General features: G+C 34.1%; 1 protein-coding gene across 1 annotated transcript; it reads right to left on the reverse strand.

Annotated features, from left to right (window-relative positions):
- Nucleotides 1-1962: 1962 nt before the first annotated feature.
- Nucleotides 1963-14430, reverse strand: LOC127702453 (uncharacterized). The gene is made up of 3 exons (XM_052206657.1): nt 14299-14430; nt 6499-6689; nt 1963-5705 (listed from the first exon to the last, which is right to left on the reverse strand). The coding sequence occupies exons 2-3, from the start codon at nt 6616-6618 to the stop codon at nt 2085-2087; spliced, it is 3741 nt and encodes a 1246-aa protein (XP_052062617.1). The 5' UTR covers nt 6619-6689; nt 14299-14430; the 3' UTR covers nt 1963-2084.
- Nucleotides 14431-17321: the final 2891 nt, after the last annotated feature.

Below are 17321 nucleotides of genomic sequence, written 5' to 3' on the forward strand. Positions count from 1 at the left end.
AATTGCTTCAAAATAGTCAAAAAGGTATATGGTTAACCCTTTGGAGCAAGAATTAATAACTTTGCAATAAAATTGAGAATGGAAACGGGGAATGCGTCAAAGAGACAACAACCTGACAAAAGAGCAGAACACAAACCAAGGCCACCAATGGGCCTTCAACACAGGGAGAAAATCCCGCACCCAGGGGAGGGCTACAGTTGGCCCCTAAACAATTATGTATACTAGTTCAGCAAAAACGGACGTCACACTAAACTCCGAAACACGAATGAACCAAAATTAAAAAAAACATACGAGACCAACAAAGGCCAGAGATTCCTGACTTGGGACAGTCGAAAAAATGCGGCGGGGTTAATAGATATAGGAAGATGTGGTATGAGTGCCAATGAGACACCTCTCCATCCAAGTTACAATTTATAAAAGTAAACCATTATAAACATGTTTTGTGAGATCTCAACCCCCCCCCTAATTCCTGTAGTCAATGTGGAAAAAAAACAAGTACACGTCAATATACGCTCAATAAAATTCGGTTTAAAAGAAGTCCGAGTCCGACGTTAGAATAGGTAACAGAAGAAAATAAGCAAAATGACAATAATCAACATAAATTAACAAAGGACTACCAGCAGTTACTGACATGCCAGCTCCAGACCTCAATTAAACTGATTGAAAGATTATGTCTTCATCATATGAAAATCAAGCACAATCCCTCCCGCTAGGGGTTTAGTATCATACCATCATAAAATATACGATATAAGAATATGTATTTAACTTGTTAGCATAACAAACACAAAGTAATAAAAAAAAACTACATATATGCATGGTTAAGGCATTTACATTTACGAAAAGACTAATATCAGTATACAAAATCAACGTAAAAAAATAAAGACTGATCAATACAAACCCCACCAAAAACTAGGGGTGATCTCGGGTGCTCCGGAAGGGTAAGCAGATCCTGCTCCACATGTGGCATCCGTCGTGTTGCTCATGGAATTACACATCCGGTTGTTAAGTCCAATTCGGTTGTTCTCATTCGAGGAAAAACTATGTTTAGCCCAAACGTGCACTCCCTTGAATATGAAAAAGTTATCCTACTCGTTATTTAATATTTATTATTTATTATTTGTTTTTATATTTTCAAATGTTAGTTTATGTCATTTAACACTGTAGTAAGATATTTGAATGCTATCTTATTTGGCACCAACAGTAGCTGTATTTTTAATTCTTTAATACACAACTCAAAGTTATAAACACTCATGGTTTTCATCTTGCCGAAACTTATATTTTGACAAGTGCTGCATATGAAAACTTGACACTAAATTCGTTCGATATTTAATTTCATGAATGATTTGTTATTTTCAAGAACGTGATTTAAGTGTTTTATTATTATTTAATATCATTTGATGTGACTTATAGATCCATTGGGCCGGGTGTATTCATATTCATCATATATTATATGTTTATAATATGTACATATTTACATATGTCACTATAATAAATAATTTACTTACTTACTTACTTACTTGTACTGATTAATTTCATTTGATAATTTAAATTGAGATTTGAACTAACTTAGTTTTCAGTAACTGCGAGTACTTCGAGCTCGGTACTTTGTGTCTTTTTGATATTTGTTTTTGTACTAAGTACTGATCTGATGATGCAAGTTCTTTCCTAATTTCAATAATGGGCTCTTATGCTATATTCTTACACCACTGTCCCAGATCTAGATTAGGGGAGGGTTTAGCATTCACAAAAATATTTAACACACCACATTATTTTATGTGCCTATCCACAGTCAGATATCCGTAATCCAGTATTTGCTCATTGTTAAAGGCCCTACGGTGACCACTTGTTGTTCACATCTTTGACAAATTGTACTTAAGTCATTAATGATACGTGTAGTTGTGTCATTGACAATCTTACCTCATCTCTATATTATTATATTATCACTGATCATTAATACACTGATTATAGTATGAGCTTATATATTTATTTTGTTTTGAATTTTAATAATATTACCTCAGAAATAATATAACCTATATATATATCATTGAATAACAATTAACATCTGGCTAATGTAACATGACAGATTAACTGTCAGCTTGTTTTTTCTTTTTTCTTTCTTTCTTTTCTTTTTTTCGAGAAAAATAGTCAATAATCTTATCCAGTTTACATGCTGTTTCTTCTAATTTTCTATGTGTCTCTTTTACATTTTTTGCAAGTCCGGTTACACGTTTATCTATGCTTTTAACTTGTTGATCGAGTTCAATTTTTATATATTCAGCCATCGAAGTTTCGTGTTTTTTCTCCATTGTTTCCATCTCACCATCTATGACTTGGACGTACCAACGCTCGCTAATATTGTCAGGGGTTTCCTCCCCGACAGTCCTTTTATGGAGCCATTTGAAAGGGTCGGTAAGCCAAGGGACTGTCTTTTCGAGTTTCATTCCTATATCAACGGCGTCTATTCGCCAAATCACTCTCTCTTGAGCTAAAATGCTTGAGTATGAGTCATTCATCATGGCTATAAGAAGGTTCAAAAGAATGATAGTTGATAATACAATGTAAAACATATAGAGAACCTTGCTATATGTGGTAGATCTGCCAACAGATTCCATTCCATTTTGGTAAACATCATCAAATAGTTCTGCCATTCCGATCATTAAATTAAATACCATGAATAATGTATCTCCTGGTGTCGGATAGGTATCTACAATTGTTTGGGATATTTGGAACACGGCGTGAAATGCAAATGAAAATGCAAATAAAACTATTGCGTAGAATACCACGAACCGGAAGATGTCCCTCACTATCATATTTTTCAGCATGCGCCAGAAATAATGAATTCCTTTTATGCCACCTGTGAATGCGACGGTTGACAACCATCCAAAACATAGGACCACAGCAAGCACATAATCGTTGTTTTTATTTCTAACGCCTATGAGAATGACCCATATGATTGTCAAAATGGAAAAAATAAGAAATATAATAATCACTTTCCATGATAACGACTTAAGTCTATCTCCACGTTTAATCGTTCTAACAACAGAAATTGAAATGTACAACAGAAAAACTAATGGCTCCAGAGGTACCCAAATATAAACTAGAATTAGATCCGTATGCGGTACATCTGTATTGTTTCTGAGAATTCCAAGAGCGGTAATGCTGGCGTAACTGAAAACACTCATGTACACGATGTGCAAGGCCATCATTGTAAGATATGTAACCATACAAATTGTTTTGAACATTTCCTCCATTTTCTTTAGTGGTGGAATATCTAATACCCGGGCACTATTTTGTTTATCAGGATGAGTAACGAGTTTCTGTAAGAAAAATTTTGACTTTTTACTTCCACGAGATACCTTCCTAGCTGAGTCTGGTAAAGTTGCTGGTGATTGATCTACTTGTGATAATCTACCAAATAAAGGTTTCTTCTGTGAAAGACCTGTCTTTGGTGTGAAATATGTCACATCATACAGGGTAGAATTTTCTTCTCGGAATGAAGTGACACCTTCTATCCGCATCAACTCTGATAGAATTCCGTGAGCTGCTTGATAACAAGCCAACCCAAGGACACACAAGCGTTTTTCGTTCTTTACATCATATAGTAAGTGAAAGAGAGCATCACGTCTGTATTTCAAATAATTGTCGTCTGCTTGATTCGGTATTTGACAACCATTACGCATACACCACCACCGGACAACACTGTTTAAAACAGTGTCCAGCATTTCAATCGGGTTGGAATTACAATTGGCTCGGATCGTAGACTCAAGAACTAAACGATGAAGAACGGTATTTCCATTGATGTCTTGTGCAGCCAAATCACCTCCGAGGAAAATGATGCGACTTACGCTTTGCTGAAATCCCTCTGAAGCTACAAAATGCAAAACCGTTTCTTTTCGACTATTTGGCGTATTGATATCCGCATCACGTTGCATCGATTCAAAAATATCCAACATGGTTTCCAGAACTTCAGGGTGACCTTTTCTTACGGCATCGTGCAATGGTGTGTGTCCTTTGTGATCAACGTCTTTGAAACGTACAAATCTGAATTCCCAAAGAACGTCTGGCTGAGCGTTTTCGGCTGCGAGATGTAGTGCATTATCTCGATTTTTGTCAACAGAGTTTAGACATTCCCATGCATGTGATTTTATGGTGTATTCAACTAATATTTTTGCAATTTCCGGTGTCGTATTTGGACTTGTTGCAGCCACATGTAAAGCGATTTGACCATCTTTATTTTCTATATCGGCCTTAGCTTTTACATCTATTAGCGCTTGTATAGACTGGATGTGTCCTTTCAAGCAAGCGATATGTAGTGCAGTATTTCCTTTTTTGTTGACCCTATTTATGTCGACCTTAGAATGAAATTCCGCTATGACATGATGTTGATCAAAACAGGAAGCATAGTGCACGAGGGAATTGTTGTCGTCGTCCACCTCTTTAATGTTGAAGCCAGATTTAAATAAAACATTAATTTTGTGATCTCTGCCTAATTTTGCGGCTGTTAAGTGCGGAATTTTAAAGTTTCTGGCATGTTTACACACTATCTGTAAGACTTCATCATTTTCACTTTGTAATGCAAAATGCCAGGAATCGTATCCCATATGGTTTTTTACTGTCGCATCGGCACCTGCTTTCATAAGCAGATCGATACATTTAATATGATCGTTTGCCGCAGCATTGATAAGTGGAGTGTTCCCGTTGTCATCTTGGCGGTCCACGTCTGCTTTGTGATGAATTAAAACGTCTATAACTGATGCATTGCCTTCTTTAGACGCAACATGGAGTGGTGTTTCTCCGCTACGTATCATGTGATTTGGATTTGCACCATTCTCAAGTAAAATTTCAGTAATTCTAACATTTCCTAAAGCAGCAGCCAGTACTATTGGGACAACCAAACCTTGCAATCTTTCTTTGTTTGCATCCGCTTTACCTTTGGTTAAAAGAAAACGCACAACATCAATATGTTCATATCGTACAGCCCAGTGTAGAGCTGTAGAATTTTTATCATTCTCGAGCATACAGTCAGCTTTTAGATCCAATAAATAGCTAACAGTTTCCAAGTGACCCCATCGCGATGCCCACAAAAGAGCTGTGTCTCGTTTTGAATTTCTAAAGTTAATATCCATTCCTGTCTCAACGTACAATCTAACGAGACCGGTAAGACCTAAGAATGCAGCCAAATGAAAAGAGGAAAGACTTCTTGGACGTTGACCTACAACCTCAACGGTTGTTTCAGCTTTGATTGCATCAATTTTAGCTTCTTTAGTTCGAAGCTTTTCAAGCAAAAGTTTAGCGAGCCCATAATCATTGCTCTCAGTTATTAAATGCAAGGCGGTTTTGTAATCCTTTTCACCTTTGTAACGCTGTTTTAGTATATCTACGGTACAGTTTTCAATGATATGTTTTGCCAATTCACTGTGTTTGTTTTCCAGAGCGACATGAAGGATGTTTTTGTCAGTGACTGGTTCCCGAAGGTAGTCGTCTGCTACTGACACAGCAGCAGGAAGTGACGTCAATGACTGTGAAACTTCACCAACATTACCGGTAGTTACAGAATGAAATAATTTATTCCTGAATTCTTCATACTGTGTGTCTAAAATGGATGATTTTCGTATCAAACTCGGAGTGTGAGGTGCATTTTCTGTTGGCGTTTCAGAGTCTTCAATAATTGTAATATCAAAGCTTTGTCTATTTCCTGCCAGAAGCTGAAAATATATAAATATGAAACTGATGTTAAAACAAGACTATATGTTAAAAACTATAATAATGTGTAAATTCCCTTTTTTAATTACTACTTATACAGAGGCTATACAGAGTTTCCGTTTGCCCGGTCGTTCCTTATTTTTATGCCCGTTCGTCTTTTTTGTGAAATGTACATGTAAAAGTTAATTTTATATTAAGTCATTATTCCTGCTTACTAGTATAAATGTTCATCTACAATATGTTTTTAAAATATTGCCGACCTTTCGATTCTAATTCTGTACAAAAGCGTCAGATAGCACAGCTTTATAGCTATATATAGGTGGAATTAAGTCACTTTTTGCATGCCCCTTTGGTCGTTTACCTCGAGTAATTAAAATTTTTATAAATTATTTGCTTTCAAAATTTGGTTTTCAGCGTTCCCTGATGATGTTGATAAAAAAAAGCACTTCGACACACCAAATTTATATAGTATAAATTATTATGTATACTAGTAATATTTTTCCACATCTTTGTTTTTTCAAATTTAGCAATAAAGTTACTGGCATAAACAAACATATTTAAAATGCATAATTTTAAATCAGTCTAAGAGTAGCAAACTTTGCATGTAACTGCAGTCTCTCTTATTGCTTTGTTACTGTATTTTCTTTATTGAGTGTTATCTTTTTAAAAAATTGTATCAGGAAAACTTTGTCAACACTTTCTAATTTATTTCACTCATGCAAACCAGCTCATATGCATTCATATGCCAATTACATTATTAAGAATTTAAGGACTTTACAACCAATATTGTTTTACCTTTCTTTTTGCATTTAGGGCTTTATAGTCTCCATCTTCCGACGCCGAACCAGCCGATATATTTGATGTTACCTGGCGCCTCGGTTTGAAGGCAACAGATGTGTCCTCTAATTCGTCCATTGTGGTAATGTATGTTCCTAAACAATATATGACATCGATGTCATGTTCCCGAAGATTGTTTAGTCAGGGTCCTGAAAAATCAAGATAATGAGATATGTAAAAAATATTTCTTGTCAATTTGTTTATGCAAATAAAATTCATTCAAGTCCGTGCTATAAAGGTTTTTTTTCTAGGTCTATGATATTCAACAGAAAAACCGTCATAAGGCCTGATAGTTCAAAACTCAGCCCGTAAACCCGATACTCCAAAAGCCGGACATAAAGGTCTTCGGAATGGTGAATTTCACTCAGTGACTGCATGTGACATATTTTAGCGTATCATTTCGATCCCTATCCATCAAACCCTCGTTTTCCAGTGGAAGCCAACATTCCCCAGTCACCTTCGTGATCGACCGATTTTGAAGAACCTACTTAAATGATACTTAATTGCATATTTATTCTCGTTCTGAACATGTATGAAATATTTGCCACTGAATGCTAAGGTTAATCAATCAATCTGCTCGAGTGCAGGAAGAAATTATTAATGGGTTATATCTTTTCACCACCGATTTATTATAATTATCTAATTTTATATAAGGCATTAGTGCTGAACCCCCTTTTTTATGTCAATCAATACAAGCATGCGTACTATTGAATTTGAACATTTATTTGTATAAAGCTACACCATGGCATAAAGTATAATGACATGTTACTTACTTTTATTACAATATCAAATCCCTTTATAATAAATTTTTATTAAATTTTTTTTTTTCGCTGTTTTGCTGATTTGTTTTTTAAATTGGACAATTCAAGGCCTGTATTGGATTCTCACAAACTCTTCTCGCAAAATCATCCCGGAATCGTTAAAGATAGAAAAAAAACCCAACAACAAAAGTACCAAACAACACACAACGATGAACATAAATGAAGATTTGTATACACGAAAATATTTTGTCAAACAACGCACCAAAACATATCTTTATGAAAATAACAGCGGATTAAAAAACCTAATTGGCAGCATTTACCAAGTAAAACATGTCTTAATGAAAGGCTAATAACTTATTACACATCTGTGAGGCTTCCCACGAGTAAAGGTCAAACAGGAAATGAACTTTGTTGGTGTATGACGTTTAGTGCGCAGTGGCAAATATTTCATGAATATTAAGAACGAAAACAAATTAATGATCATAAAAGGTAGAATGCAAAATTGGTAGAGCGGAATGAAAGGCGAGAAAATTTGGTCTGTCCCTTGAAAATGAGGATTGTTGGATTAGGGACCTAACATTTTTATGGAAAGGGGAGGGGAGCTAGGATGAAAAATGTTGTCCTGCCTTTTTTTAGTTGTAATCTCTGTCCTGCCTTTTTTTTAGTTGTAATCTCTGTCCTACCTTTTTATTTTTCACTCTATTCGGTCCAGTCTTTTTTTTAATTAGTTTATCCTTTCTTTTTTTTTTTGCCAAGTTGCTCATCCTGCCTTTTTTAATTCAAAACTCCTGTCCTTCCTTTTTTCAAATTTCATCCTAGCCCCCCTCCCCCCATAGAAATCAAATGGTAGCTCCCTTACGGCAGATATTTTGCTTTTCGACAGACTAAATAGAGACCCCTCACAAATTTGGTGCAATTTTTCTTTCACTAGCAGAGAACGAAACTATCTCCCTGATCACAGTATTTCCATTCAAACGAGGCGTGGTTATTTATATATACAACCTGCACAGCCGAACGGGTACCCGTACCCCCTAGACGGATAAGCTGGGATCCATTCCTTTACTACGGGGTAATACGCGAAGTTAGGTAAACAGCATTGATATAATCTATGACAAAGTGAACATAAAGTGATTGAATTTTACGGAAATCATTTACCTTCTGCCTTCAACCTATTAAGTAGTTATTGAGTTATTGGTTGGTAATGCAAATAAAAAACAACAAGACATGACAATCAGTTAATTCAACTGCCAGCAATTTCTTTGTTTTCTTTTGTCATTGGTATTTAATTCTGTCGACCAAAAATATATCCTTTTATATTCTTTATACAAATTTATCAATAATGTTTTTTTAACTTCTTCATATATGTGTAATAGAAAATTGAATATAAACCTTTCAATATCATTTCCATTGAAAGAAAAAAATTAGTTACACGTTTTAAGAAATTTTGAACAACATAAAAAACATAAAATGAGCATGTACACGTTCTGATCTTACACCGGTTTTAATTATAATCTCAGAAATTCATAATTATTTATAATTGATATTTAAAAACTCTGACTTATCCATAAATAAGATATTGACAAGTCGAAAGTATTTATAATGGTAGGAAAAACAAACAATTTGAAAATATAAACATACCTTGCAAAGATTGTGTATGTAACTTGTTTTTCAACACTAATAAATAAAAATGTGGAATGTATTCATATTACCGCTGGTCATATGTAAGTGTCAGTTACGTTTGGCTGAATAGTAAGTACGAGGGAGATTGCCAATAAAAATATTTTTATCAGCTTCACAAGATATTTCTTATATTAAAAACAGGATGGAATTTTATTCATTTAATATGTACAGAGGTTATCATAATAAGTTCATATATCATACTTTTGGTTAAATATTTTTTTTTGCATAAAAGAAAACGGTGATAGTATTCAAATGGGCCAATTTAACCATTAACCGGAAAGGGCCGTTCCCTCCATCCGACCTAGATCTCCAAAACAGATTTTTCTTCAAACTCACGCATAAAAATTACAAAAATAAATTACCCCCCCCCCCCTCCCTCCGTTTCCCAAGTTAAAAAAATGTTGCCTTATTTATATAAATCTTGGAATTTTTTGAAACTCTATTTGAAAACGCACAGTCGCATTTACTGCAACAGCAGAACATTACAAGAAAAATACATAGACAATAATACAATACAGATACAAGTACAACTTCGACTTTGATAACTCTGTTTAGACCATTTTTTGTTTTCAAAGACTTTTCCTGGTTGCACACGGCAGTGGATCCTAGATATGGAACGACGTCATCTTTCAATATGGCACCCCGCAGAAAAACTGTAAGGTGTCATTATGTTTTTTTCGAAGGGTGGTGGTGTCATATGAATCTCTAGCCGAAAAAACCTTATTTATCATATCTTTAAGACTTTTTTCTTACAGAAAAGTGTACATTTGCACAAGAAGTTTTATATTCTCTTTCAAATGGCATCTCCAACATGAGTCCTAATGTAAATTACTTTCTGTATGATCTGCAGAGGAAAGTCAGGCAGGGTCGAACCCGACATGCCCCCTCTAAGCTGCGTATAACAAACCTTTTTTTGGGCATACAACTTGTAAAATATATTTCGCCTCGCTGCTCTCACAGCAATTGTTGTGGTCGCACCCTCATTATCAGTTTAATTTGCTCTTTTATTCAAGAATTTTTAGTTTGCAGTTCATTTGCCAAATACTTAAATGAAAATTTACATAAATAATACAATGAACATAACAGGAACATCCGAAAAAATTTAATGGCGTCACTATCTCCCCCTCCCCCGAATGATGTTTAAGTTATGGAAAATGTATATGCATATGCATAACGGATGTATATTTTAATAAATGTTGACGGTTTACATGAGTCTTGTGAATAGATATTGATACATATTTATGTTTATCTATATATATATGTTTATTCATTTATATCGTGTTTCTTCTTCTTCAAATGTATGTGTAAAGCTGACCCTGTGGACATGTTATTCAGAATGTATAATAACACTTTAATAGACAATATAGGCACATTGTCGTCAAATAAGAAAATGTTGTGTCGTGTATACTTAACAACACATATAACGCACCACATCTTAACATTTATAGCAGTTTCACATTTTTTTTTAGAAATTTATTATATTTTAGGCATAACCTTGAAATTCATGCAGAGTTTACAGAGACTGAATTTTCATTTTAGTGGTAAAATGGAGATTTCAATCACGAAAGTCAAAAATAAAAAGTCTGAGATAAGTCAATTTCAAAGTCATTAGACAATGATTCGATTAAGTAAATGAAAATCAAAGTAATTTTCGCTGTTTTCAGGTGAAAAGATACACACTTTATTTTTCACTAATTTTTTTGTGTTTTTTTGGTTAAAAATGTGTTTTTTGCGATGTCAAAAAATTAAAAAATTATCATTTTCACAGAATTTGATGTTTATGACTTCAGAAATGTTGTTTAAAAATTTGGACTTACTTCATTTACTTTTTTTAAAAAGTTAAATGCAATAGAAATTTTTATCCAAAAAAATAAATGGAGGTGGTGCATTTCTTTTGTCATTGAGTGTATACACTACAGTGTCAAAGTAAATGAAAGGACTCTTATATCGTTCTATATTACAGCTTCGTGTGTATTCAAGAATATTGAATATACAGGCGATAAATTGTATTCCCTTTCTATGTCTAATGCGCGGGCCGTGTTGAAAAGTCTAGTAATTTGCATATCTTCCTTTGTCGGAAAACGCGGAAAGACGCGACCAGATCAAAGTAAATAGACATGCGATACCGAGTGAAAAGAGATTGGATGCCATTGGACACTAAGCTACAGACAAACAGACATGGATAAACATGGAATAACAGCATATATTAAAAGAAATTATATACCAGATTATTAAACACGGGAAACCGGAAACCTTATATGTCTACTTCTGTTTATATACTACTAGGACACACCCTCGAAATCGCGGGCATTTAGAGCGTGGTTGAAAGTATGTAAACTGTTGTAGGATGAATTTTTGTAAAAGATTCTATGACTGGAGAATTTCAGGAAAGGTATCAAAAGTCATAGGTACTTGGGGACAGGACAATTTTTTTTAGCCCTCCCCCTTTTTTCAAAATCCGTTATTTTTTCTATTAATTTCAATTATTTTCGCGTTTTTCTGTATACTACGAACAGACATATACTTATATATAATATATGACCGCCGTTGATAGTAAATTTGGAATTGATAGTAAATAGCAAATACACTTTATTATAGTATATTTATGTTCATAGTATACAGAAAAAAGCGAAAATTATTGTCCTGTCCCCAAGTACCTATGAACATTATGTTTAATTTAAAACAGTCCTAAACGGAAATCTTATCTATGACTTAAAAGTCCGTCCGATGACGGAAACAATATCCGGACGCCTTTATTTTCGTTTTCCTCCCAAAATAACCCAAACGGAATAATCATAAGCGAGGATGACAAATGCGACTATGCATGGTACCTATAGGACACAAAGGCATGATGATTAAATTATTGTGGAAGGAAGAGAAGCGACACACAAAATGAGGTCTTCTCATTTAATAGTATAGATACACTTATGTTGTGCTGTAACACCACTGTCCCAGGTGAGGGTAGGGTTGACCGCTCACACATATGCTTAACCCCGCCACATTCTTTATGTGCCTGTCCCAAGTCAGCAGCCTGTAGTGCAGTGGTTGTCGTATGTTCATGTCTTTCATATTTGTTTTTTGTAAATTGTTTTGTTTATAAATTATAGGCCTTTAGTTTTATCGTTTGAATTGTCTCACGTTTTTCATGAAGGGGTCTTTTATAGCCGGATATATGGTATGGGGTTTTCTCATTGTTGAAGGTCGTACGGTTGCCTATATAGTGCTTATTTGAACTTTGGTGGATAGTTACCTCATTGTCAATCATACCACATCTCCTTATTTTTATATTTAAAATATTAATACAAACTACTCCCGTTGTTCATCTTATAGTAGTCCTAATTTAGTATTTTAGACAAAAATTCCTTTTTCTTTACATATTCATTTTTAAGTTGAAATAAATGGCCTTTGGTATGTTGTTCAAATCAAATACTTTATCCATTAATCAAAGGAATTGCTTTGTCGCTCGCAATTATACTATGTCAGTTTCGAAAGTATAAGAACCAACGCCAAGCCCGTTCGGGACAGTGGAAATGCTAAAATGTACATCACTGCCAGAAAGAAAACTTAGTCGCAAGCAGATAGTAATAGTTCTGGTTGGATAATCCTAATCATAGAGCTCAATTTAAATTTCCAGGGGAGGATCCAGGTTAAAGTGGGAGCGTAATTTTATTAAAGTGCAGATATAACGCCGAGCGGAGCAAGTCAAAAGTGTTTTTGGACAATCTCAGGCTATAAAAAGTCATATAAATCGTGAATTTTTTGGCGACTAAAAAGGGGGGGGGGGGTACGCCCTCTACACCCCCTGGATCCGCCACTGATTTTATGTTTGTTGGTTGTTAACGCAACTTTCAGCTGCATTAGCTATATCTCTGCAGCCAGTATTTATTAGTGGAGGTAGCCTTCGATAGGAAAATGGGCGATCTAAGATAGTAGTCGACATACGTAGTTACATCCTCAGAGTTGACAGGCTAGTGGTGACTGTAAGTTAATTACTTAAACCATTCGGTCACCGTTGTACTGGATTTTAAAAGTGGGTAAATGATTTTTGACAACCACTAGAAAAGTAAGGGTAAGGTAAGTATTTTAGCCTTTCAACAATGCACCAATGAACCAAAATTAATGAAGTCGTCCAAAGGATTGCTGTTCTGGTTCTTTGACGTGGTATAGAGCAGGTTTTTTTTTTTTCATATCAGGTATCAATTATTATCTTTTCTCAATCACTGGTGTCAATTTACTGCGTATAACATGTCTAACACATCCCAAAAGTTATACCCCCCCTAAAAAAAAAATATTCCAACCTCCAACACTGATCTTAATGCCGGACGGAACACGTCTGTAAAGGACCATATTGGATTTGAACCGGCTGGTAGACAATAAAGTAAACTGTCCATCAATCTGGGCATCAAGAGTAAGTGTCTCATGCCTGCTCGACTAAAAGACCAAATAGTTCATACCCTACTCCCCCTTTTCCGGATAGTCAGTCGTGTTTTTCTCCTGAGTTCATTTTCGATACCTAGCTACAGATACAAGAGGGCTATTATCCTATTCTTATCATAAACTTGGAATCGCTGTTCAATATCATGAAAAAACACTGGGAGTCTTAGACGATTAATCTAATGATGTCTTGATGTCAGTCATAGAACACTCGAATGGAATACACATTGACGGCTGCTTCCATTTATATCTATCTGATAAACCTCCTTCTTTCGTCATATTGGAATATCTATTATGCATATGAGATCTAATGTTAAATATATGTTTTTATTATTCCCCTATTTTTTTAAATGCAGGTTTCTGATAATCTATACTTGAAATGGTGTTAGAAAAGGGTGGAACGTTCAATCAAATTGTCAAAAATGGGGAGGGGGTGCTAGGTTTTATCCCCGGGGAAAAAGAGGTATTTCCTGTCATATTTCGACTACGTTTTCGTCATTTAAAGAAACACAAATGAAAGAAAATAAGGTTATTGCAGTCGACACCGTGAAAATGTAAACTGTCAGAACAATTAAAATTTGTCTTCCACGTGTAGTGACGAGTGTTTATTAAAGGCTACAAATATTCACCCGATAATTTTTCAAAATAATTCACATGCTTTAAGTATTGACGTGTTTTCAAACGTTCAGATGTATACCAACAAATATATTAATACAAACACCCTAGGACAAAAACCAAAATATTTGACTTCTCCGTAAGTCCTTTACATGTATTTAACGTATAACTGCAAGGTGGACATTATTTAGATCGGAGATATTGATTTATTTTGAATTAGTGTATTTACGCAAACAATAATTGAATAAAAAGATAATTAACGCCTTACCTTTTAGATACTAAGCAATAAGCAATACATTATATAATATTAAATCTCCAAATAATGAAATATAACAGTCATCTTTATTTGTTGGTCACAATGACTGGATACGTTCATGCATGAATAAATAAACAGGGTAGAAGTATATATATATGTTCATAGGTATTTATGATCGAGTGGTTGTTAAGGTCAACAAATGTAAAAAACACGTGATATTAATTCGATGAATGATGTACATTAGTGTTTTCGTGTTATTGATTAGGCCATACAAATTATCAGAATAACTTTGAAGAATAATTTAAGAGGCATTCAAATTATAAAAAGTAATTAAAAAATTATAATTCTGTCCGTACTTCTAACAGGTAATAAAATACAGTAAACATATTTGTAATCTAGGTAGACACGTTCTTTTTAAATTTTGAATCGCTATACAAATATTCAGTTGAAATGATGTGCATTACGTATAACAAAGAAGCACACACAAACACAACTACAATAACGTATTTTTGCAGAGATTAAAGCCGTGATTTCCATTTTCATTGTCAAAATACATAAATATTATAATACATATAATTGATCATTTGGCTGCTTGTTTTATATAATGTGTTAACCTTTTTATAGTTATAAGCTCATGATTATGTAATCTCTCCTGAAGTGTTTATTTGCATTGTTGTGGATACTAAGGTTTTAATTGTTTTACCTGGCCTCTAATTGAAACCTTTGGAATTCTATATTGCGTCGAAATATCAAGATTCTCTCCATTCTTATTCTGAAATTTGGCAACATTAATTAATAAACTGCTTCGCTGAGCGCAGCTGGATATGCCCGCAGAGGTCCAACCCTGAACAGTTGGGGCAAAAATGGACACAATATTCAAGCTTGATACAGGTCTGAATTTGGATTGTAATCAAATATTTGACATATTATAGGTTTCTGAGTAAATGTAGTCAAAGAACTTGAAATTGGTTATATGAATTGAATTTATATTTAATTAAAGATTTCTTGCTGTTGTGCAATACACTGTGCTGTTGCACAATACTAAGTAAATCTGTTGCCAGACTATAAACAAACAATAACTTCTCAATGTTATATCAGAAATTTATAAAAAAAAACTAAAGGGAGGTTGTCTTAATAGATATAAATCAGTCATCAAAGTTTAATGAAAACTGCTCTAAGCACTTTAAGGATATTGTCCAAAAACTTGAAAATCAACCCTTTTTTTATGAATAAAATCTTATAACTCGGAAAGGTTAAATCTTAAATTTATAAAAATCAAAAGGGAGCTAACAACAATAGATATAAACAATTTACCAAAGTTTCATTAAAAAATGCTGAAAGCATTTTTGAGTTATTGTCCGAAAACTGGAAAATCCCCCTTTTTGTAATGAATAAAACCCATAAATCGGAAACATATAGTCTAAAATTTAAAAAAATCAAAAGGGAGCTCATGTCGATAGAAATAAACAATTCACCAAAGTTTCTTGCAAATTGGTGAAATTGTTTATGAGTTATTGTCCAAAAACTGGAAATTACCCCCTTTTTTAATGAATAAAACCCCAAAACTCGGAAACGGTACAGTATAAATGTAAAATGTAAAATTTATAAAATTCTAAAGGGAGCTTACATCAATACTGAATAGATATAAACAAATCACCAAAGTTTCATAAAAAATGCTGAAAGCATTTTTGAGTTATTGTCCACAAACTGGAAAATACCCCCTTTTTTAATGAATAAAACCCCAAAACTCGGAAACGGTAAATCCGTAATTTATAAAAAACGAAAGGGAGCTCACGTCAATAGATATAAACAATTCACCAAAGTTTCATGCATATTGGTTAAAGCGTTTTTGAGTTAGTGTCCGACATGTTGACGACGGACGGACGGACGGACGGACAGACGGTCAACGGTATACCATAATACGTCCCGTAAACAGGCGTATGAAAACTGAAAGTGATGAAACTTTACTTTGCACAGAAAGAAGGTGTACAGTTTAAATATAAAGAGATGAAAACTCTAAAACCCAATTAGAAATGAACCTAAAGATCCGAAATGTTTAAATTTTAAAGAGATTACCACAATTTCAAATAGCTTCGTCTATAGAACGATTGTAGAAATATAAAACCATTCTTATAAGAAATCAAGCAACTACCTCTCGCCCTAAACCTCCACCCCACACACAAACAAAACATCAAAATTTCATAGCTCATGTAAGCTGAATTTGTATCCCATCTTTTTCTTATTGTCACTTTACAAAATCTAACAGCATTTGCAATTTTATGTGTCTAATGTGTCTACTGTTATAGTTAACCGAATATTCGCTATACTCGATCTCTATAATCCTATGGAACACCACAGCTGTCTTATGTGGTACTCTGGCATTACTTTATGTGGTTTTATAATTACTTAATGATATTTTGTCTTTATATAATATGGTTTTGACATTTCTTATTGATGTTTTGATATAACTCAATATGGAATAGTCATTACTTAATAGTATTTCGATATTACATGATATGGTTTCGTATTGACTTGATAAAGTTTTGTCATTACTTAATAGGGTTTTGTCATTATTCGATGTGATTTCACCATTATTTAATGTGGTTGTGTCATTAGACAATGTGGTTTTAACATTACTTGATGTGCATGTGGGTTTACGTAATATAGTTGTTTCATTACATGATGTGGTTTTGTTATTTCGTAATGATGATTTGCCAATTCTTTATATATGGCTTTAACATTACATAATGATGTTTCAAAATTTGACGATTTTACAGTAATTGATGTGGTTCTGTCATTCTTTGATGTGGTTCTGTCAATTTGATGTGGTTATCACATTACTTGATGAGGTAAAACGACGTGACCATTTGGGAAAACCTATTTTGTTTTTATGTTGTGCCACTGTCCCAGGTTAGGGGGAGGGTTTGGCGCCAATAAACTAGTTTAACCCTGCCACATTCTGTATGTGCCTGTCCCAAGTCAGGGGTTTTTTCCCGATTGTCCCACTTTTTAAAATTTTAGAGTTCTGATTGTCC

Source organism: Mytilus californianus, unplaced genomic scaffold (genome assembly GCF_021869535.1).
Source record: "Mytilus californianus isolate M0D057914Y unplaced genomic scaffold, xbMytCali1.0.p SCAF_5, whole genome shotgun sequence".
NCBI lineage: Eukaryota > Metazoa > Mollusca > Bivalvia > Mytilida > Mytilidae > Mytilus > Mytilus californianus.